This window comes from Alligator mississippiensis, chromosome 2 (genome assembly GCF_030867095.1).
Source record: "Alligator mississippiensis isolate rAllMis1 chromosome 2, rAllMis1, whole genome shotgun sequence".
NCBI lineage: Eukaryota > Metazoa > Chordata > Crocodylia > Alligatoridae > Alligator > Alligator mississippiensis.
In genome coordinates, this window is record NC_081825.1 from 152,397,914 (window position 1) to 152,423,199 (window position 25,286).

The 25,286-nt window shown below is 43.0% G+C and overlaps 1 protein-coding gene across 2 annotated transcripts in view; it reads right to left on the reverse strand.

The window, feature by feature from the left end:
- Window positions 1–526: 526 nt before the first annotated feature.
- SNCA (synuclein alpha) overlaps window positions 527–25,286 on the reverse strand; it is a 175,127-nt gene continuing 150,367 nt past the window's right edge. Inside the window, exons 5-6 of one of the 2 annotated variants that reach the window (XM_019488099.2) lie at window positions 4,442–4,531; window positions 527–997 (exon numbers count right to left, since the gene is read on the reverse strand). In XM_019488099.2, the coding sequence (XP_019343644.1) occupies window positions 920–997; window positions 4,442–4,531 (168 nt within the window). In that variant the 3' untranslated portion in view covers window positions 527–919. Of the gene's footprint in view, window positions 1,135–4,441; window positions 4,532–25,286 lie in introns of both variants that reach the window. The other variant, XM_006261248.4, reaches the window with a different exon arrangement.

Below are 25,286 nucleotides of genomic sequence, written 5' to 3' on the forward strand. Positions count from 1 at the left end.
AATGCAACCTGTTTTTATTCGGGTCATCCTCCTAAAAAGACTTTTATCAGTATGGTTCCCATTGAGAAACTACACTAAAATTCAGTTGCATGAAACAGAATAGAGTGTATTTTTGCTAAAACAAATGATAGGCAGATTCAGAATGCAAGACCCAGAGTGCAACCAATTTATCATTTTGCTGGTTTCTCCATATCACAGTAGATTAATGACCTTGAGGAACAGTTTCTTCCTACGCCCTTACAATTTCCTGATAATTCACTGCATCACATTATTGAAAGCCGCATTTGTTTCTTGGTTCTCTTTATAACAACAAACTTACTGTCACCATCTGCATATCCATTTTGTATACTATGTACACCAGCTCAACACTGGGCCTGAGTTCTTCCATTGTTTATGCTGCTGCTGGTATAGATTTTTTCTTCTTTGTGGCTGCAACTTTTTCACAATGAGTGCCTTGACTTAAATTGCTAAAACATGAATTCTTGGAACAGAAAGAAGGTGCTGTAAATCACCACCAATTCAGACGTTAATTTTTAATGGGTTTCGTTTTATTTACTTCAATTGAACATTATTTACAGACACAAATTAATAAAACACATCACAAAACAATAAAATTTCAGCAGTAAATATTTATAGGTGCATAGTTCATGCTCAATTACTTTATATATGTATATATATTAACAACTCTCACAAGTCATCTCTGCACAGAAATAATTATCATAGGAAACATAAAAAAAACCTTTTATCAAACAATACCATGTTACTGACAACCTGTCAACAAAACATGTACAGCTTTAGAAATAAGCAGTAGACACTTAGGTGATTTTTATTTTTATTTTAGCTTTTTAAACTTGAAGCCACAATATCCACAGCACAACAATGGGCCTGCCACCCAGGGATTAGTTTCAGCAGGAGGGAATCACTGAAACAAGAGCTGGACGCAGTCATAGATACTCCGATCATTGCTGATGGAAGACTTCAAAATACACTGTAAAAACTGTAAAAAAAAGTTAACAACTGGGCACATTGGAACTCAGCACTCGTACAGGATGGGACATCTTTGTTAGCAGATTTCAGAAGATAGAAAGAGGGGAGAGATTCTCATGCTTCAGGTTCATAGTCTTGATACTTTTCCTATTGAGAAGGGCAAAAATCAGCATTGGCAACATTTATTAAATGCCACATTTTAGACCTGATTCTATTCCCATTGAAGCCAATACAGAAAGAGGTGCTATTCTTTTTAATAGGAACAGGATCTGGGCATTTATCTTTATTTGGTTGGCATTATTTTATCATGTCTTTCAAATATTTAGTTTACAATCAAATGTATTTATAGACTAACTAGATGCCTCCTAACTGAACATACCACTCAACTATGGTATCAGCTGCAAAATTACTTATAATAATGCATCTGTGAATAGTACCCATAAGAAATAAGGGAAGAAGGGGGAAAAAATCACATTCCTACATATAACATGTACAAAGTATTCCTCATGAGGGAAAAGCATTTCAAAGATAAGAAATGAGCCTCAATCAGTGATCCAGGAAAGCACTTATGTATGTTCAAAACTCTAAACTCATGAATAGTCCTACTGGAATCACTGGGACTACTTACGTCCTTAAAGTTAAAGAACTGAGCACAGATCAGGTCCCAAGACTGCCATAAAAGAATGTAGTATAAAAATCTTCATGCCTAAAATGTTGAATTCAAATGGCATGTTGGCAGGCTCTAGACTTCACTAGATTTCCATACTGAGCAGAGAGTAAACTTACATGGGACTTTTGTATGAGAACAGTTACAACTTGATCCAATTCATGGTGAACTAGGTGGGGATTCTTCCACTGACTTCAGTGGAAACTAGATCAAGCTCTTAATGGCAATTGCTAAGTTTGTGGACTTAAATTCTGGTAATACAAAGAGGCTCAGTTGCCATAACTGGATATGAAATCTACTTTACACTGGTGCTGCAGCTGCTCACCTAGTCCAGTAAATCACTTATCACTATAAAAATAAAAGTAATCCCTTAATTTTAATGGCATAATTTTAAATTTCTGAGTAATATATGACTTGAAGTACTTTCCTGGATCAACACTTTAGACAACTCATGCCCCTCACAATCAGAACCAATCTTCTACAGCTTGACAAAATAACCACTCTGATTACCCTTAGCAATATGTTCCATGAATTGTAGCAACATGTTGTAACAAGCTCAAAGTAATGCAAGGCTAGCCAAAGGAAAGTGATAAAAATTATACCTTCACAATATATTTGCCACAGGGAGTAATAATGATTTGCAAGTCTTATAAAATGTGGTTTAAATGTTAGGAAGCTAAAGAATATACTTTGAGCATACATTTTTTTTACTGAAATCAAACAAAGATACATTTTTCCACATCTCTCTTCACAAACACAAGAAAACGTTATGAATTTATTATGGATTGTTCTAGAGTGATGAAAGCAAGAATATTTTCAAGCTGTGTCAAGTGATTCTCTTAAAGATGATTCCTGTAAGGAAGCCATTAAGAACAGTAATGGACTTCCCCTCCCTTACCAGCTGGGTTGCAGATGGGTCTGCTTTAAGAGAGGCTGTGCAGGGAAAACAAAGAAGTAATGGAAGTGGTCTTGGGAACAATACCGCTTATAGCCAGTTCTTCGATAAGCAGATGCAAACATGGAAGAACCAAGGCAGATTTCAGCTACATTAAAATGGTAGCTGGACTATTAGACAGTACAATCTTGCTTCCTTCATTCAAATAGATCGAATTAAAGATACAAGAATGACTTTCTTTTTGCTTTGCTGGAAGTTCTAAAAATGTGACAAATATCATTTGAGATCAGACAAAATACTATGTTTCAAATATGAGCATTTAACAACTGCAAAGGAAATTTGGAACTGAAGGACACATTAATTATAGGATTTAGGTGCTGTTCACAAACTGAAGAGGAAATTGCACATAGCCCATCCTTCTAAAAATTGATTAAGGAAATATCCTGAGATGCGGAAGATTCACTTTCAAGTCTCTATTCTGTCTGACTTGAGGCAGAAATGCAAATTGTAGCCTCCCATCTCCTAGCACACTACCATAGTCACTGGACTGCTCTCAATTCTGGGTCAGATCTCATTGGACGGCTGCACGTATGCTGGGGGAGAAGGGGTGGGGGAAGCGCTCCTAAGAACCTCTCTAATTAAGGCATGAAAAGTTTTAGATGTAGTGGAACACATCCAGTAGAAATGGAACAGATCCAATGGAAATGAAATGTTTTATACATAGTGGAACAGATCCAGTAGGGCATAATGGGCACTTTTACACGTCCTCTGACACGTTCTGATTAGAACACATCACATTAGACTCAATCGAGTCTGCTGGACAGCTCTAATCGGACCACTCTAATCAGAATATTTTAGATATAGTGGAACAGATCCAGTAGAAATGGAACAGATCCAGTGGAAATGCTGCAGTGTCTCGTTTATTCAGTGTCCCCATGTTTCAAAATGGTGGCAGGGGTGCTTTAACTAAAGATTCTTGAACAAGCTTTAGTTAAAGTGCCCCTGCCACCATTTTGAATTGCAGGGTGCTGAATACACAAGATGCTGCGGGTGTTTTAATTAGAGTGGCTCCTAAGAAACACGGGGATGTTAAATACACGAGATGCCGCAGCACGCTGGGGTGTTCTGATTAGAACTCTCCCGCAGACTCGACTGAGTTTGCTCTGGTGCGTTCTAGTCAGAGCACGTCAGAAAACGTGTAAAAGGGCCTGTTATGTCCTACTGGATCTAGAGGCCAGTCTAAAACGTTTCATTTCCACTGGGTTTGAGGCATTCACCTGGGAGGTAGGGCACCCAGTCCAGTCCTTGCTTGAATACAAATGTTATTGTTGTCATTTATAGAAATTCCTGCTTCCAGCTGAAGACAGCTGGTTGCTGAAAAAACGGTGGTGTAACATCTAACCCAATAACAGGCAATGTTGCAAAAAGCATCAATAATTCTTTAGAACTTATTCATTACATAAGAGAACACTTAACATATTAAATTTTATAACCAAGCATGATGCTACTGCAGACCTCTACTCCTTGGGCTCACTCATCCCATTTTGACATGGGAAGGAGTAATGGGGAACCCCAGGAGATGTTCTGCCTCATAAAAATGTCTGTCAGAAATGCTTTGTGCCTTCTACCACGCTGCAGTTTGCTAACCCCCTGCATAGCTGACTCCGCACCTTTAGGCATATAGAAGATTGGAGTCAGGGGCTTGCCTCCTCTCTGAGATGTTCTGAGCATCATGCACCCCTGAAGGCAAGAGATTCTCTCTGTGAGTGCCTGGTATGAGCTGGCCTACTACTGTTATTCTGCTGGAACTGGATCACACTGACGGAGTCCCTGCATTGAACTCTCTGTTGCCATCTGCTATATGTGTTCACCGAGCACAACAAAAAATTTACCTCAGGAGGCATTTCATAAGCCTCATTTTCAGTGTCCACCGGCATGTCTGTATTATCCATCATTCCTTCCTGTGGGATGCCTTCTTCATTCTGATTTTTCAAATGAGAAGAAAAACAAGAAAAAAAGAACAGCCTGTCATTGGTTTCTTCATGAAATATTTTTACTGGTTTTGTTTTTCCCATTAAATATGAAAACGATTGTCCTAAGAAGCTGATTATGAAGGCAAACAGACATTTCACTTTCTATGCTGCTAGACAAAGATGGGTCAAAACCCAGGGAGCTTCCACAATAGTAAGTCTCATATTCAGCAAGAAGAGGAGTCAGTGGAACAGCATCCCTTTACATGCTAACCTGAAGAACTCCCTTCAGGAATTCCATGTGGTTCAGCCTGGGTGAGTATTTTAATCGGGAAGATATGACCATGTAATGCTGGTGGCTCCAGGTGGTATCTCCAGGTGCCCCACTAAGTGCTGCCCTTATCATTAATGTCTAGAAAGTCATGTTCTGGGGCAGTCCATCCAGCTTTAGTAAGTAGGTATGGAATAGACTAGGTACCAGTTGCAACAGTCTATAAGGGAGCCACGATCGTATGTAGAAGTGGCACACAGATACCCGTAGCAGATATTGCACAAGATGTTCCATTTCTTTGTGCTGTTAGAGAACTGCAACTCTATTCACTTCTTTCCATGCATGGACCAAGACCTGTCTTTAACCCAAGAGAATGACAGTAATGTCAGCTTGCAGAGCCTCTGACAACCCCTGGGGATTGATCTCATCAAAAGACAGCAAATACAACACAACACACTAGCGATACTACAATAAAATAGGTTAATTTTGAAGATCACATTCTGCCATCACCCAGCCCAGCAAACACACACACATGTGTAAGTATGTTTTATTCAAGTGATTTTTCCCACTGACTTTAATGTAGCCACTTGTGAGGGCAACCTTACTCATCCACAAACGAATCTAAAGTATCAGGTTACTGAAACAAATATGATTTTGAGTTATATAAAAGAATAAAATTAATCTCAAAAAGATTGTTTTATAGACTGATCAGCCATTCTCACTGATATCAGCATCAGTTCCTAGCAGCTATAGCCTTTTCAGAGTATGTGCTTCAACCCTACTGGCCAGAAGAAAGTTATGCCATATTCTTACATATATAACACACACCCCTGCCCCTCCCACCCCACCTCCCCCAAAAAAGCAACTACTGAAAACTGGAGTGCACATTATCTGTGAGAAATACTGTAAGGGCAGTTTCTGCTGCTTGCTGGGCAAAAGTGAGAGCAAAGTCCATGATCCACAGGAAGCAGAGCAACGAGGGGCTCAGGTCTCTAGCCTGCTACTATTCAGTTACTTACTACAAGGAAATATTTTCTCTTCTTCATTCTACTTTTCAAACTAAGGTGTGTATCTTATTCCAGGACACGTTGTATGCAAGAAAATATGGGATATATAGAACCTGGATTTTTCACAAGGTTAGGTTCCTGAGAAGATAAAGGTTTGTAACCTAGCCCACTGTATACAGAGCTGCAGCAAAAAACTACGTGTGATTACTGAAGTGCTCCAGCAGTTTGCTGCAGTTTTTATTCAAAGGATGCCATAACTTCAATCAGCTGTGTGGCACCATTGATGAGCTCCAGCTGAGTAAAGAGACACTTTTTGAAGTAAAAGCTGCAGCTAACAATTGAGCAGTTCATTCTTAATTTGGCAACCTACTGTGAATTAAGTGGGTTGCAAACCACCAGGGTACAAATGATGCAGGTACTACTGTATAAGAGCAGAAAACACTGTGGGCTCCCCCACCACATATACATTTCAGGAGGTGAAATTAAGGACACTGAGCAAAGGTCATGGGCCAGATTCTAATATCCTTGTGTTAGATAAAATGTTCTCCTATGGGTGATGCCATTATAATTAATAAGATCCCTGCAACAGTAAACGTAACTCATGGAGAAAGGTTATTGAAATCTGGTCTTAAAATTAAACATTATTTTCTATCTAGAACAAGTTTAAAAGACAATGCATATGGCAATTATTTAGGCAAAACCCTAACTGAAGACAAGTTAAAATTTGTCCTAAGCAAGGAGGTAGTCCAAAATTGAAAAAGGCTTGTATGAACAGCCATATCTTAGCTGATATAAATCAGCTCCAATAATAAATAAATAAATAAATGAAAATCAATGAAGCTATAATGGTTTACACAAGCTGATCATCTAAACAGAAATAGGGGTAAAATCAAAATATACAGGGTTTAGTTGAAATTAAATTAAAATATTGATAATCAACAATTTATGGATTTAATATGGATATTAGTGAAAAAAGAAAGTCCAGTCTAAAGGGATAATTATTCAGAGCCCAAGGTAGTCATTCTAAAGGAAACATAGGCTGTAGATAAAACATAAAGCAAAAATTTTAAAAAACAAAATACCCCTCTCTCTAGGCTGACATGAACTAAAGATGAACAGCCCCAAAATGCAGCTCCTATTAAAATTTTAACTCAAATTTAGATTAAAGGCCGTGAGATTGATTCCCACTACTGACACAAGATATTTCCACTCCGTGGCATGGATTTGGAAAAGTCGGCCCTCCTCACACTCACACAACTGTTTGGGTCAGATGCATAGAAGGGAATTAAATAAGGAACAATATTTTAATCTTTGTCATGATGCACAGTTCTAAGGGACGCTTTGTTTGCATTGCTATTCCATTGTGCAAGGCACACAAGGGGAAAGGGCAGCTCCATCTCTAAAGTTTATATTAATAATATTCGGTTTTGAGATCTCTCACACCATCATTTCTATACCTTCATTTTTAATTTACAGATCTGTTCTCCTCCATTCCACTTTCTTATCACTATGTATTTCTCTTCATTCTCAGTTTTACTCCTGTATTCAGATATTCTCACTCGCTTTACCTACTCTATCTCTGCTGTCCTACTCAACTTAGTCTGCCCTCTGCCTGGGGTCACTTAGCTATTTTCTGGACTTCCTATTCCTCTGTTTTTAATCCCCATACAAACTGACCTGTCCAGACTGCCTGTTTCCTTCAAATGCTTCTCTCTCTTGGTTCTCAAATTCTGAAGTGTTCTTTTCTCTTTCACCCCAACACACCATTTCATTCTTCTCACCTGAACCTCTATTGCTCAGCAAGGGTTCCATAGTGTAAATTCTTCTTGTGTCCTAATTTTCCTGTCACTCTGCTACTACCTTCCTGTACATGTATTTTGTCACAGCCACGTGCAGAGTGCCATTCAGGTCTCTTGGATCCCTATTCTCTCATCTTAGGTTGTATATTCAATTAGAGAAGTTTCCTGTGACAAAAGTCCATGGATTCAGCATACAGGAACAATTGCAGGACGGCCAGTGCCCCCATTATTATTCCTCCCATGTTTAAGATTTATTCTCCTGTTACTGTAAGGCCACATCCACCAAGTTTGCAGAAGGGACAAAATAAACCCCAAAATGATATATTCTCCCTCAAACCAAAAAAATCCTGAATGAAGATGCATGTTCTCTTTGAGTGATGTGATCAGCTCCATGTTTTCTACCAACTGCTTGAACGAGAACTTTACAGAAGATTCTTCACTGCATAGTAAAACATCACCGTCTACATGTGTACACCATTAACTTCACAGTACACTAGTCTACTGCACAATTAGCTACTACCTGTAAAAACCCTCCAGGAGCTGGAAACCGAGCATCTCCAGGACAGGAGAGCTCTCTACCCCACCCCACCCCACCCCATCGTGGCACGGCTTGGCTCCCAGATTCCTATAGGAGCTGGGAGATGAGCACCACCAGAATTGAGAGCTATTTGCTTTCCTGCCCAGCTAGGGGTTGACTGGGAGCTTCCCCAGAACAGCTCCCGGCCAGCCCCAAGTTGCACAGGGAAGCTCCACTGGGCACAGGGCCTGTCTGCATGTGCACGGGGCTGTGAGAGCTCTGCAGTGGCAGCTGTCACCTGGCCCCATGCACATCAGGACCCATATTTATGTACACAGGGCCAGGAGACAGCTGCCATTGCAGCCAACAGAGCTCTCCTGGCCCTGTGCACATCAGGATCAGCTCCTGTGCTCCCTGCCAGCCCCTGGGCTAGCACCCTGAAGGAGCCTGAAGCTCCATCTGGCTACCGCAGGAGGCCAGAACAGGGTAGAAGCAGCCCTGTGCTCCCATTGGGAGCATATTTTCTCCCAGGGAAGGCTTACTGTGCAGTATTTTACTGAGCAGTAGGCCTTTGTAGCATTAATAGCACATGTAGAAGTGCCCGCAGTATAGTACTGCTATCTGGATTAAAGGAGTTTGGCAGGTTGGCTAGTGATAGAGAGAGACAAGAGGCAGATCTATAGCTCAACCTTTTATTGTTTACACTCCAAAACACTTCTCCAAGTGTCTATCTGGTTACCTGCCACAGTCCTATTAAAACTGCTGACAGATTTTAATCATGCCACAAATGTAACATGTTAAATCACACAATAAATGGCAATATGACATGTATTCAGTACATTTTTGGTGCCATAAAATGGCAAAATAGTTACATAGATGTTCCACAAATAATGTAGGATATCTTTGTGTGGCTGGTTCACATGATACTTTAAAGTGAACTTGTGACATGCCCCCTCTCAATGCCAATCAGTTGATGGTCTCCAACTGGATGGGGACTGCTTCCCTCCTGATGCTGACAATCAGGGCCTGTGCTGTGGTTAAGTGGTGGGCAGGGGAGCAGACTGATTCCTTCCCGGTGACAAGTTGAAAGTTGTGCAGCAGCAGCCATACATGCAAGGGCACCACTATCTAGTTCTGCAACTGCTGTGCGGGGGGGCGAAATTGGCTCCCCCCCCCCCCCCACACACACTTGGCAAGTGCTGAGCCATGTGCCCAAAGCCCTGCATGCAAAGGCTTTAAACATGCTGGTGCATGTGGAGCTCAGGATCATGATCCTGAGCTATACCTGTGCTGTCAAATAGAAAGGGACATGCATAGGGATCTGAACCAATACATATGGATGTTGAAAGCAGGGATCAGATCCCATCATGCCATTATATCAACATCTGCCAGGGCTATATTCTTACCCATTCTGCCTGGGGAGACTGAGAAGGGAGAAGGAGAATGCAATACTGACTAGCAGTAGGTCTTCTTGGATTTGATGAACTTTCCAATTCTCACTCCAGTCTATACCCCATATTTATACAGGGCTTACTGTAACAAACATTTTGTATGGCCTTGAAAGGTCTTAACTATGTGAGATTTATGTCCTTGTAAAATGTGTGTGTGTGTGTGTGTGTGTGTGTGTGTGTGTGTGTGTGTGCGCTCGCGTGCACGTGCACACATGCTTTCTGATGGGGAGGATTTGTTATCTCCTTCTGTTAGGGTAACAATATGAATTTTGGTGAGTACTGTGTATGCAGCTGAATGAAGGCTTTTTCCTGTGTCTCAGCAAAAGCTGCTGGTCACAAGGCTGGATGATATATTAAAAGTAACCTCAGCAAAAGCCGCTAGTCACAAGGCTGGATGATACATTAAAAGCAATTAACTTTGCTAATGCTTAAGTAAGCGGATTCTTAACAAAAGGATAGGGTGCAAAGTGCATGATGTGTTGGGTAAAAATAGGATGCAGCCCACCAGCTATCGTCAGGAGACAAAGCAAAAGTACGGCTTTCGAGATGGTGCTGAAGTCAGCAAGAAAACCAGAAAGAGCCAGCGAGAAACCACAACTGACAGGGAGATGACAGAGGCAAAGTCTTATGCATGCGCTACTAGCAGAAAGGCATGTAAATGAATGAAATGCACAGGCAAATTCCATGCTAAGGAATCAAACAGTAAACAGAGGTGGACCTTGAGATGGGAGGAGAAATGGGTGGAACCGAAGGAGGGACCTAGGAGGGGTGAATGTTAATATGTATGAACCAAGGTGTATAAAATGTGAAAAGAACTAACGTTCAAGGCAAACCCCCTGGTTTACGAGCTGTGTGTCTGTGAGGGACCATTGCCCAAAGCTGTCTCCATTCTGAATAAAGCTGTTGTGAGCAATGCATGCTGGTGTTTGCTCCCTGCTTGCTCTGGCTAATGAGTACCAGGATCCATGAGCAACTGGACCATCGTCTCCCTAGTCGTTGGGCGCCACATGGAGTTAGGGTCTAACATCTTCTTTCACCATATTTGAGTGTCACTTGTCACTGGCCTGTTTTCTTTTCACTTTGGGTTATAGTTTTCACTAACAAGACTGTTTTGCTTTTACAGCTTATCTAACAAACTTGACACATATATATTAGATGTAGTTATGCTATAATGCTATAATAGTAGTAATTAGTATAGTCAATTCTATTAACTTTTTAAAGCTAAAGCTTGATAGTCTATGTTTGGATTCTCTATTTTAAGGTTTTCTTGTATAATGTTTCCTTTTTGGACTTGTGCTTTGTTTAATTTATTTTGCTGTTGGTTTAGCTGCATGTATTATTTACTTTCTTTACTTTGCTGACCAAGCTAGTTGCAATGCCTGCAAAAGTACATTCTATGACAACTCAGAAACTGATTTCAGGGCTTTCTGTTTTAGCTACACTTTTGCACCTTGGCCACAGCCCACTGAAAATTACTAAGTCTGGGAATAGTACTTATAGTTCAGTCCTTGGATCGTCTCAAAATGCCCTATAGGCCTCCAATTATGACAGCCTTAAATGTACTGTATGCTCCTACTGGCACAAGCAACCACATGCACTGCAATATTCCTTCAATTCTCAAAGCCATTAGTGGGTATTTACAAACAGGACTTTTTGGTATTTAGCTCTTCCTTTTCCAAACCAACTAGTGACTCTGGGTGCTCAGTTTGACACCTGCCTTTCAGAAGATCCTCAGTACTTCTGAAATATTGGGCTCCTTTAAGGGGTCTTAATCTGACCACCCCAAACTGATTGTCTTCACTGTGACACTTTGTAAAAGAAGGCAGTATCATTCTAAAGAAACTTGTTTCTTGTTAATTTTCTAAGAAAGGCAATGCCCCAGCCTACATCTGCCTCAAAGGCTAAGCTGCTCTGTGACAGTTGATGTTGCATTCGATTCAGAGCTGAAAGAGTGTTCTTGTGATGAATATTTTAATGGTGTTACTTCACAAGTCATGCAGCATTTCACTTTTTTGGACTACATTTCTCACCTTTACTCAAGTCAAGCATGTCCATTTTTGCCTCCCTATCATGAAAGAATAGATTTTTCTAGCAATCAGTGTGGCAAGTAAAGCTGTGCCTGAAATTATTCTTGAGGCTGTACAAGAAAGCAAGCATTCAGCTTAATGTTATCTGTAACAGGAAAACAGACGGCTAGTTAAATTGCCAGAGCCATAACAGAGATGAAGGAAGTTGCTTGCCAACAGAGTTTCAAAGAAGGGTTTCAAAGTGCATGAGCTATTCATCCATGGGGTCTAAATTTCTCATAAAACCAGTGACAAATTTCCTTACACCTCTAAGCACAGAGCTGGTCAAAATAAGACACGTGTCAGGCAGTGTCCAAAACAACATTAATGCCTTATGGTCTTTTCCTTCAAAGAAACAAAAACATGTCCTATGTGAAATCACCAAAAGAGCTGCCTATTTGTGAAAAGATACATCAGCTTTGTCTTGTAAGCACAATTGCTAGGCACAGAGATTGAACATGAACCAGTGTAAGTGACTGGCAACCAGTCTAAACCTGTAACAACAGAAGTTCAGCACACACAGATCAGTTTCAAAATGTCTTAATCCAGTCTAAAATAGAGCTGGACAGATGTAGTATCAGACTTAATCCATTTCGGTTAGAGCAGTATATTGAACTTCTGCCCCAGATCCTATAGCAAATCACCTTAGTTTGCTGTCCTCCAGCATCCCAGGCACCCCTCACAGGGTGGTGTGCTAACCGCGGCCAGTGTTTGTCTGCTCTGGGAGAGCGCTGGGCCAGCCCTGTACCTGGGCTGTTGCAGACAGGAGCCAGAAAGAAAACAGGCAGAAAACAGAGCCATGAGGTCCAGAGCCAGCACAGCAAGAGGCAGTATGTGTGGAGGGGTTTCCATTCTCCCACCTGTTCCCCTGACCTGACCAGTCTTGACAGCTACAGGCAGAAGCCAAGGAATTCTCCGGCAGACTGCTTGAGTGCCCCCAAATCTGTGGCCTCGCCCAGTGCAGGCTGCCTTCATGCCCCTGGCCCCTCCCCACCGCCCCCAACAAGGGCAAACATGAGTTCTGTTCACTCCTAAACTAATCTAGGGCACTTAGAAAAGGCAGTGAAAATTAGTGCAAATCCATCTAGGGCTTTTTGAACCTAGCCTATGACATCAAAATGCTACCCTTATCCATTTTGATGTCAAGTTGACTAGAACTGGGGTTTAGTTAAAATGATAATGACATTAGAAATGCAACCTTGGAGAATTTCTTACATTTGAAAACTGCCCTTCTAGTAACCAAAGTTTCTTAATTTTTAGTAACAGTTTTACTGCCACACACATCTTTTCCTTCTGCTATGAAGATACTGGAAGAGTAAGCATAACTATCCTCGAAAACAGAAGCAGTTGAGGCATGTCCAGTGTCATTATTTACTTCTTGTAAAATAAATAAAGTGTACCTGTACTGCATAAGAAATGATTTTCTATCCATCTTCACGATGCATTTAATAATTTAATATCTTCATCCATTTACCAAAGATAGTCCCTCTTAACAAATTAGTTCTCTTCTGTTACAGAAGTCAAACATTCCCAGAATTGAATAAAATCTCTTGAATCTACCACTTCACTATTTTTAAAGCACAGAGAAAGCTGAATCCTTCGGGAAATATCTACATTAAAAGCCATGTAAAGCTCAGACATGAGTTTTTTTGAGGGAAAGCTCAGGCTCATTTGCACATAAAGCACTTTTTAAAAATTAAGATATTTGATAAAAAAGAAAATGTGTATTAAGCATGACGGTTGAAGACAGAACAAAGTGATAACTCAGATTGCCACATGACACCAGCTTTAAACAACCAGAAATGCACATATAGTTTGGTTTTTCAACAAAGCCATATTTAGGTGAAATGTATATTCCCCCATGCAAGCTTTGCAAGAGAAATAGGCTTTTTGCCTTCACCAATCACAGCTAAAGTTATAGAGGCCATAGTTATCCAGAACACCCAAAATTATATTCCATGACTACTATGAAAGCTAACAAACTGTAGAGATTGCCAACCCTTCCACCTAGCCTTGATAGGATCTGTGGTTAGGATACCTATACAGCTCAAGGACCTACAGGCCATGCTCCATCCTCATTGCCTATACTGGTGATTCTCAACTGGGTTCCACAGCAGCCTGGGGTGTCTTGAGATCCTTTTAAAGGTGCTAAAAGGTGTTGTGTGATACTAGCTCTGTTATTTGTATGAACACCTCCACAATTTACAAGATACACCCAGAGATTTCCAGTTGGAATCCATAGCGTCAAGGCCTGTTGTGGTCCTTCTGAGATCTTTGCAACAGACAAAAATTGCACTGTTGTTTGTCCATAGTTAAAAAAAATAGTGAAAAAAGTAAGAGCTGGCATTTTCCAACGAGCACTTTGAGTCTGAGGTATGCCTTGAGTCTAACAAAGGCACACATCTACACACTCCAATGGAATGAATTGCTACAATACATGGTTCTGTGGTGTCCAGGAGACTGCATGATAGTTCTTAGGGTGCTTTTCCAATTCATGGACTCCTCATATAGCAGAATAATTGTGTATCTATTTAATTCAGCAATTCCATAATCATGTACATGGCTGTATGGGGAAACAGTGTTTCATCCTTTCACAACAGAAAATCAATATACTAAGCATAACACCAATCACCAATTCAAATCATATTCTAAAAGAGTGGTGCTCAACCTTTTGGCTCCATGGGCCAGAGGACAGGGGCAGGGCCAGTCTACAGGCCTCAAATGCCAGGATCAGACCCTGGGGCCAGCACTGCCCCATTCCTGCCCCAATGTGCCAGAATTGGTCCCCAAGGGCTTGGCAACACCCTCTCCCAGCCACCTGTGTGACACCATTGAGTCTTGGGGCCCAGCACCACCCCTGCACACTGGGATTGGGTGCCTGATACAGTGCACAAGTCTGGGGTTCCCCATGGATCCAGAAATTTGGCAGTAAGGGAGTGGTGTCATCACTTTCCCACTGTCAAATTTCTGGAACCATGGGGATCCCCACAGGCCAGATAACACAGGGCTACAGGCTAGATCTGGCCCATGGGCCGGGGTTTGAGCAACTCTGTTCTAAATCAATTGAACAATTACAGCTATATTTGGCTAGAGCTACAAAAATACACATTAAAGTTTCCAAAAGTCTCTAGCAGAAAGTTCACTACAAACCATCTTGTGTATGGGCAATGGTCAAAGTGCCCAGTTCCCTTTGCAAGATAAGCAGTGGTGCAGCAAATACTGACCAGTCTTATGTGAAAGCTCCCCAAAACTAACATATTTACTAAAATATAAATCAAATAGATAAAAAGCTCATCTAGAAGGCTGGCCTTGTTTAAAGCAGACAAATATGTGAATTAAGTTTATAGATTCATAGATTCTAGGGTCGGAAGGGACCTCAATAGATCATCGAGTCCGACCGAGTGCATAGGCAGGAGAGAGTGCTGGGTTCAGATGACCCCAGCTAGATGCCTATCTAACCTCCTCTTGAAGACCCCCAGGGTAGGGGAGAGCACCACCTCCCTTGGGAGCCCATTCCAGACTTTGGCCACTCGAACTGTGAAGAAGTTCTTCCTAATGTCTAGTCTAAATCTGCTCTCTGCTAGTTTATGGCCATTATTTCTTGTAACGCCCAGGGGCGCCTTGGTGAGTAAAACCTCACCAATTCCCTTCTGTGCCCCCATGATGAACTTATAGGCAGCCACAAAGTTGCCTCCCAACCTTCTCTTGTGGAGGCTGAAGAGGTCCAGGTGCCCTAGTCTCTCCTCAAAGGGTTTGGCCTACAAGCCCTTAACCATACGAGTGGCCCTTCTCTGGACCCTCTCCAGGTTATCCACATCTCTCTTGAAGTGCGGCGCCCAAAATTGCACGCAGTATTCCAACTGTGGTCTGACCAGCACCCGATAGAGGGGAAGTATCACCTCCTTGGTTCTGTTCGTCATGCATCTCCTGATGCACGATAAAGTGCCATTAGCTTTTCTGATGGCTTTGTCACACTGATGACTCACGTTCATCTTGGAGTCCACTAGGACTCCAAAATCCCTTTCCGCTTCTGTGCCACCAAGCAGGTCATTTCCTAGGCAGTAGGTATGCTGGACATCTCTCCTTCCTAGGTGTAGCACTTTGCATTTCTCCTTGTTGAATTGCATTCTGTTGTTTTCTGTCCATTTGTCCAACCTGTCCAGATATGCTTGTAGTTGTTCCCTGCCCTCCGGTGTGTCTACTTCTTCCCGCATTTTTGTGTCATCCACAAACTTGGACAGAGTACACTTCACTCCCTCGTCCAAGTCACTGATGAAGACATTGAAGAGTATCGGTCCTAGGACCGAGCCCTGCAGGACTCCACTGCCCACACCCTTCCAGGTCGATACTGACCCATCCACTACGACTCTCTGGGTGCGACGCTCTAGCCAATTCGCCACCCACCGGACTGCGTAGTCATCCAAGTCACAGCCCCTTAACTTGTTCACCAGTATGGGGTGGGATACCGTATTGAAGGCCTTCCTGAAGTCTAAGTATATGACGTCAACCCCTACTCCTGCATCCAGGCATTTTGTAACCTGGTCATAAAAAGAGACTAGATTAGTCAGGCATGATGTGCCTGCTATGAGCCCATGCTGGTTTCCCCTCAGCATAATTTGTCCTGCCGGGCTCTCGCAAATGTGAGCCTTGATAATTTTTTCAAAGACTTTGCCAAGAATGGAGGTGAGACTGACTGGCCGATAGTTGCCCGGGTCCTCCTTCCTCCCCTTCTTGAAAATGGGGACCACATTGGCCCTTTTCCAGTCCTCCGGGACTTGGCCCATGCGCCACGAGTGTTCAAATATTCCCGCCAGTGGCTGTGCAATGACGTCAGCCAGTGCCTTCAGTATCCTCGGATGGAGCTCATCCGGGCCCGCCAACTTAAACGCATCCAGTTCTTCCAAGTGACTCTGCACCATCTCAGGGTCTACGCATGGTAGTCTGGTGCCCTGCTGCTGCCTCTCTACAATCCCAGTGAGAGACTTGTCTTGCCCCTCGTTTAGGAACACTGAGGCAAAGAACTCATTGAGGAGTTCAGCCTTGTCCCCCCTGTCCATCACCAATTGCTTATGCCCATGTAGTAGGGGTCCTATTCCACCCTGGGCCTTCTTTTACTCCCTATATATCTAAAAAGCAATTTCTTGTTATCCTTAACTTGGGATGCCATCCTCAGCTCCATGACAGCTTTGGCCTGTCTAACTGCCTCCCTACAAGTGCAAGCAGAGGAGGTATACTCCTCTTTGGTAATCTCTCCCTGTTTCCACTTTTTATATGCTCCCCTTTTAGCCTGTAGGCTGCTCTGGATTTCTCTAGTCAGCCAGGGAAGCTTTCTGGCCCCTTTCCCTCCTTTTTTCTCGCATCGGGATCATCTCCCTCTTTGCCCGAAGGATCATTTCCTTAAGGCACAGCCACCCTTCCTGGGCTCCCATCTCTTCAAAACTCCTACTCTGCAGTGCGTCCTTGACTAATCACCTGAGTTCATTGAAATCAGCTTTCCTAAAGTGTAGTACTTTCACCCTTCTAGTTACCTTACCCACTCGACGTCTTATGATGAATTCTATTATTTGGTGATCACTGTCCCCAAGGTGACCACCGATCTGTAGGTCCCCTACCATGTCATCCCCCATTAAAGTTCTCAGCCTTTACCTCCTCCATGAAGAGGAAAATAAAACTACTTTCTAATAAAGAACTAGACAGTCTTCAGTAGAAAAAAAAATCCTGGCTAGCCCATTGCTTTTTCTCATTCTAACTGTTTTCCTGACAGGAAGGAATAGCTTCTTCTAGGCTTTGCTACCCAAGTGGAACAGAGAGCAAAATCTGCTTGGCTTATTTTCATTATCATGCCAGCTAACTACCTGGTCTTGAAATCTTCTCAGTGACTCTACAGTGAAAAAACTCAAGTTATTTTTTTTAGAACTAAATTACTTCATCTCTCATCACAGAATGCCCCCTGCCCCGCACCTTCCCATACACCTTATGAGGAAAATATGTTAAAATTGTAACATTAGAAGGGACTATATATACTATTACCATTTACTGTCCCTCCTACTCTTAACACATTTTTCTTCTCATTAAGAATAATAAAAACCAACATAATCACATTTATTTGGATAACTATGTCAGTCTAGCCCCTGTTTACAAGATAATACTTGTATTCCAAGTTAAATAAACCCTGAGGTGAAGTGTTCCTCAACCAGACTATGTTTATTAATGAATGAGCAGGGATCACCCATGAAGTTGCTTTTATATTGATGCATCTCATGCTCACACAAAATACCTTAGAGATTCATGCTCTATAAAACCCCAGCTAGACCCCAGCTAGATGCATATCCATATTTTGGATATGCATCTAGCTGGGGTCAACTAGACCCAGCACTCTTTCCTGCCTATGCAGGGGGTCGGACTCGATGATCTATTGAGGTCCCTTCCAACCCTAACATCTATGAATCTATGAAAAACCTTTATGGAAGATTTTTTTTGAGTACAGAAGTTCTTAGAGACCCAAGGCAGATGTCAGGTCCCCACTGTGCTAAGCCCTGTTCATCAAGATAAGAGGGCTCCTGCCCCCTATAGCAAAGATTAGAAACACCAGGTAAATTTAATTTATCTGATACCTCAGGAAGCAAAAAGCAACAGTGGGATAATTCTGATAAAATTAATTAGCACGTAAATTGCATCATACCAGCTGACCAGCCTGGCCCTTGCTTAGGGTTTTATAGACACCATGGCAGAGGTAAACCACATGAAACAAGAGGCAATGTTGCCTACTAGGTAAAACTCTTGATTGGATCTTGAGCTTTTTACATTAATGGCTTGGCCACTAGGTAGTCTTGGGCATATCTCTTCACAGGTCTGTACCTCAGGTTCCCCATCTGTGAAACAAGGTAATGATACTTCCTTTGTAAAGGGCTTTGAGGTTTCCCAATAAAATCTACCATAAAGACTGGGTGTTGGTAATGTTTTCATTATATATGCTCAAGGAGCCATAGCTGTGGTAGGCATAATTATGCCATAGTTATGACAGCAGGGGAGGCAATAAACAAAAAAGAAAGAATCCAAAAACAGTAAGCTGATAGCCTTCAGAATTACTGGGCAAAGGTGAAATAGTAACTGTGTGTATAGTATCTGTTCAGTAGCACTGACTAAGACTTGCATTTCAGAGGCTCTTTAAAGAATGTACTGCAGAAATGTCTAGTCGGTGTTTGATGGGATTTAATCAAATGCTTTGGGATCTTTGAAGGAGTGCTGTTTCATGAATACATCTAACAAATGGAACTGGCATGTAGTCCAAGTTTCTTCCTTTGCCTAGCTGCAACATGAAGCATAACAAATGTTGGTTCCAATACGCTTAACATTCCCTTTTGAAAGGGAAATCATCTGTATTGAGGCTTTTCCTACAGGACTCAGTTTTTCCTTTGGGCTGATATAGTAGCCAAGTAACAGAATAATGCTTTCCCTCAGCTCAGCTCAGCCAGTAATTCTCATCCAAGTTATTTTGCCCCAAAGCCTTGTTCTCTTCCAGAGATAAGAATTCTTCTATGTATTATGATAAAAAATACGCTTCAACACTCTCAACAAAGCCTTATCACAATTACTTCCATTTGTTTTTCCCCATTATTTCATTGATTATGTGGAGCTGACTTGTTATAACTACAGCTGTTTGGCAATGTTAGTTAACTTTAAAACTCATGCTTAGTCATTCAAGTCAATCGCTCCTCTTTCACCCCTTTGGCATATGGCTGTGAGCATCAGCTGTGGATGACAGATGTGTAGCTGCAGCTTAATGATTTTCATCCCAATGATAGAGTAAGATACAGATAAGAACTACACCCATGCAATTGCAAGTAGTGAACTGGGTTAATTATTCTGAAATTGAATGCTTAAATGAAGGAAAACATAAAAAATCATTATGTCCAGATTCAATCTTGCATGAGAAGACACTCTAATGCCCAAACCATTTAAAATACTAGTAATAAAATGAAATACTAATAATGAAACTAGTAACCTGCCTAACCCTCATGCCTCTATAAAACATAATGCAACTGAAGCAGAAGAGGCATTTATTTAAACAAATACATGCAATTGCATTGAAAGACTAACAATGCAACACAGTACTGGCTGTACTGCAGGCTAGATTTTGAGTCACCGCCTAATGCTCTCAAATTGAGAGAAGGATTCACATCCATAAATTGGCCTATTGTTAATGTCTCAAGCTTAGTAACAAAGTAACAAGACTTTCCTGGCACCTACAAATGGGAATAATAGGTATGTGTTACTTAACTGGAATTCTCAGAGAGAGAAACCAGTTACAACACAAATTTAAAATTCTTTGCTCCATATTCTGCTTTTATTACTTTCTCTCCCATGTCTCTTTGTGACATATGGCATCATTCATTCTTAGTTCAAAACTGAAAGGATCCCATCTTTCCTCTGAGCAAACATTTATACACTAAATACCATGGCTAGGGACAGAAGTCACACATAAACCAGTTTAAGTGATCAGAAACTGGTTTAAACCTGTTGAACAGAATAGAAATTCAGTGAACATAAACCACTTTCAAAATGGCTGAATGGCATTCAGAAGTGGGTGCCGGACCCAGGGGCACCTGATGAGTGGCTTCTCAGCTCTCCTGAGAAGCCTAGGCACAGGCTCAGAACAGGACTGGTGTCTCTGGCAGAAGGAAAGGCAGTAGCACCAATCAGGAGACAAGCAGGAATCCCCTCCTCCAACCCCTGCTGCCAACTCCACCTGAGTCACTCTCAACCACCCCCAGGGAGCAATGGCCACCATTGGGGAAGTTACTGGCACTCACCTACAGAGTTACCAGGCGCTGCAGCTACCTGATCACAGCCTCCTCTTATAGACCACCCGGCCTGAGCAATCTGGCAACCAGGCCAGCTGCTGCAAGCAGCAGTGGGGCTCGGTGCGGCTGGGAGCTGCAGCAGTGGCAGGTCCCCTGGGAGGAGCCAGCCAGCTCCCATGGCACCTGGGCCAGCATGCATCTAGCCACCTAGCAGCTTCACCCCTGCTATGGGGCTGCCCCAGCCGAGGAGCCAAGTGGGGCCCAGAGGCAGCAGCCAGAGCATTTCAAGCAAGGAAGCAGCCCTGGGGTCTCCATGAGCCTGGCCTGGCTGCGGCTGTTTCCCTGCTTGCAGTGCCTTGTGGCTCCTGCCCCTGAGCCCCACATGGCTTTGCCTGGGCATACTGCTCAGCTGGGGCAGCCCTGTTGTGGCAGCAGAGATGCAGGGTAGCCAGATGCAGACTTGCCCAGGTGCTGCGGGGGTCAGCTAGCTCCTCCCAGGGGATCTGCTGCTGCCGCTGCTCCCAGCTGTTCCAAGCCCCACGGCTGCTAACAGCATCTGATACAGCTGCTAGGATACCAGGTGGTCTAAAAGGTGGTCAAGTGGTCTAAAAGAGGAGGCTGTGATCAGGCAGCTGCAGCACCCAGTAAATCTGCAGGGAAGCACCGGCAACTTCCCCAGTGGTAGCCATGGCTCCCCAGAGGTGGGTAAGAGTTATTAAGGCAGAGTCAGCAGTGCAGGTTGGGAGAGGGGGAAACCCACTTGTCTCCTGATCGGTAACACCACTTTCCCCTCCCCCAGGGACACCAGCCCTGCACTGGACCTGAGCCTGGCCATGGCCCCAGTGACAGGAGAAGCCATTCAGCAGGTGCCCCTGGGTCCAGCACTCACTTCTGAACGCCCTGCATTCTCCCCATTATTGCATCACAGAGATCAGGCAGCTGCCACCTCTGTACAAGGCACCCTCAAAGAGACAGTGATTCAGCAGCAAGGAGTCCCCACCTCCTCCCTGCTTGTCCAGGGTGTGGGTCAAGCCTCTCTCATTCCCTCCAGCCCCTTAAAATACACAGCAGGGGGTACCTGAAGTGAATGGCCCTGACCCCTGCTCATGGCTGTGGGCAGCCCATGGGGAAGGGAAGGCAGAGAGCTGGGGCTGTGCAGCACCAGGCCCTGCTTCACTTAGTGTGAGTGTGAGAGAGAGAGAGACCCTTGGCTTCACATAGCCCCTTGTGTGTGTCCCAGCATGGAAGCGGCTGTCCTGGCAGGAAAACAGGCCCCAGGCCTTTCCCCCTCTTCTTTCTGCAGTAGAATGGGGGCCTGAAATGCTCCGTTCCCGGAGGACTAGCGCAGGGGGTTCCTCTCTGGATTCGGTCATGGACTCCTAGAGGAGTGGGATTGGGGGGGACCTGCAGGAGTCATATCTAGCCCAGCCCCTGCCTGAGACAGGAACATCTCTGTCCAGACCATCCCATAAACATCCATACTCTAAACTCTATATAAGATGATGGGCAGCCCCAACACAAGGCTCCTCTGCCTCAGCTGCTCAAGTAGTGAGCAAGGCAGGGAAAAACCAGGCAGACCCTGGCTAGGGATCTTGCAGGTGCAAGCCAGGGTAAGGGTTTAAATACCTCCCTGATCACACTCAGTGGCCTACCGGGGCCTGGCCAGCTCCCTCCCCCACCCCAGTCAGCTTCCCTCCAGCCTTATGGCTGCTGCAGAAGGGAAGGGAGGGCTCACTCTAGCACCCCCAGCTTCTAGCCTGAGTCACTGCAGGCATGTGCCTGCATTTCATGAATCAAAAGTCAAAGTCTATTAACTTGCCTCCCAGGTCAATCTACACAGGTTAAACTAACCTGCAAAGACAGAACAGATTCAGGCTTGGGCTTTTTGAATGTCTGTACTTAGCCCATGTCTGCATTTTTCATTACACAAAGTGGTAAACATACCCAGTTGTGGCTGCTGATACAGCCTGCAGATGTTTGCATGAAGCTTATAGCTAAATCTCTGCCCATCTCTCAGTGTGAAATACAAGTCTGATGACTTCTAAAGGCAGACAAGTATAGATTAATTACAGGTGACTTTCAAGGCAGAAAGTGGCCTTGAGGGGTTACATCTACATGCCATCAATAATACATATTAAAGTGTCTCTTAACACAGTACTCTTAGCAGCAGCAATTTGATTTCCTAAATCTATGAAGACACTGAAAGCTCAGCAGTTAATGAGAGACAGAGATGCAACTCATAACTGCTTAAAAAGACGGAAGGTCTTTTTAATTGCAACTCAGTCTATCTTTTCTATTAACTAAATACCAAATCCTAGGATGCTATCCACAACTGCAGAAGGCCCAAAATTGTGTCCACTGATGCCTTTTTCTTCCTTGCAATTGAGACTTGAGAATAAGATCCATCTCCTTGTTGGCTGGAAAAAACATACTAGGAAATTGAGGCCCATGCTGAATTCTGCTGCTAATGAAAGTGTGACTAACATAGCATTCAATTAGTGCAGATGCTCATGTTTCCCTTTGCTGGGGGCTGGGTGGTGGGAATCGAAACTGTGACAAAGGCAACACCTTCCTTTCACTATAAAATCAATTAAAAGCTGAAGTATACATTTATTGATAATGTCATATGCTGCCCTGGAAAGAGCCTGGTATGAGACTCCTAAAACTAGAATTTCAGTGATTCCTACTCACTTCCATAGAGAAAAGTGTGTATTCATTTTATCCTTATATGGACAAACTCTGTAAACTTTGTTGTGTTAACATGCACAAGGTTTGAACCATGGCTTTACAGTTTACAAAAGCAGAAGGAAGTCATGGTCAAGATTGATCCTAGAAGAGTTTACTGACAGAACCAGGTGATAGAATGTGAAACACAATAGTCCCTTGTCTATAATAATCATTAAGTCATTTTATTATTATATTAACAAACACATCTTTTATAAGCCTATTGCATTCTAACACAACCCAAATTTCTAAGGAGGACAAGCTCTAGCAGAGGTTTCTGACTGTAGAAGCTCAGACTGTAAATTAATATCACCTTTGACATGGTGATATTAGAGTTTGACATACATCAAAGCAAGAGCAGCACAGACATTTACACAAGTTGCCCTTCCAAGTTATGTTGCTGGTCCTCTGTCAGTAGGTGGCTGGGAAGAGCAGTTGACCAGCTTGCCCTAGGAAGGACCTGAAAAAACCTTACAAATGCACACCACATGTTGTAGGGAAAAGCGATAGTGCATGTTACCATTCATACTTCGGCGGGACTTAAAGCAAGATAGTGGACTTGTATATCTGTAGAGTTGTGGGACAAAATGGTTTTCTCCTGGGATAAATGCAGCATCTATTTACAGCCTCAGAGCGTTATAGATGGTGTCCCGGGAACAACAAGAAAAACAACCCGGGAACCGCGCGCGTGGGACATGGCAAGGACAGATACAAAAAAAGAAATAAAAATGGTTACTTACCTTCAGGGGAGACAACACCAGAGGAATGGAGGAGAGAGCCCACGTGGTTCAGAAGCCACGCCTTTATTCAATTAAAGCTGGCAGGTGATGTCATAAGGAATCACCAGCTGGCAGGAATAAAGGCAGGTGCCAGCGAAGAGGCATGGGGAGCGAGAGAGGCAGCGGAGGCTCCTCATTCCGGTAGCGGGCTGTGCCAGTGTGATCAAAGGCAACCCAGGCAGGGAGCGGCAGCAGAGGCTGCGAGGGTTCCCTTGTGATGGCCAGAACCAAAGGGGTTAATGAACAACTTATAGCAAAAAAAGATCTGCTTTTTGAGAGTATCTGGTAAAAGCAGATAATAAATATTGGCTAGGACAAAGCTTATAAAACTGTTTCCTGCAGACGCATCCTCTCTGTCAGAAGCATAACCGTAACATTATATTTAACTGTTTGTACCAATCATATGACTAACATGAGATTCAAAAAGCAGAACTAAAAAATAAAACTGCAAACTTAGCTGATTTAATAAATTTTTGCTTAAAGGTCAGTAAGATTGACAAACCTAACCACCAGGTATAATTAACACATTTAAAAAAAATTCCAAGTAGGTTGAACTTGGGCGGGGAAAAATGCTAATCTCAGACCCCAAAGTGATGTGGTGTGATTTGCTTATTGCGTAAACCCAAGTTTAGGCAGTAACCTATTATAATAATTTCTAACACTTTTTAACCCCATAGGGTAACAGCTGTAGGGTAAGATTGTGAGTGGCTCTAAAGCCAACAGATTAGCATAAGACAGGATATAAAAGAACATGCATGTTAGGTGACCGGTAGGAAGGACGGAACAGAATGGTCATTGCTGTCCCAAGCCCGGACTCCTGACTCCCAGTGTGAGCGAGGACCAGATCCTTACTGAGGGAACTTCCCTGGTACTCCCTCCGACAGCATGGTTAGGGGACGCCTGACTTCGCTGGACCAACTTGAAGTGTACCTGACACTGAGGGACTATCGATAAGTTGCTAACCAAGTGGGAACTCTTTGTCAATGTGTCTGTCTGTTTTATTATCACTGCCAATTTTTAACTTTTATTGTTATGTTGTCTGTTTATTAGCTTAACCTTTTTTATTAACTGTTATACGTGCAAACTATATTTTTTGCTGCTTAAACATATTTTTGTTGTTATTTTGCTGTTATAAGTAAAATTTATTTTTACTGTTATAAGTGAAACTTGTCTTTGCTTCACTCCCAACTCCACCTACCTTGATCCCGAACCAAACAGCCCAGTGGCTGATACAGTTGCAGCACTCAGTCAACCTGCAACTAAATTGATACACTCACAGTGCCCAGCTGACCTGTGACACTTCCTGTGCCAGTGGAAACAAAGTCAAACCCCAGACAGGGGGTGTGCTC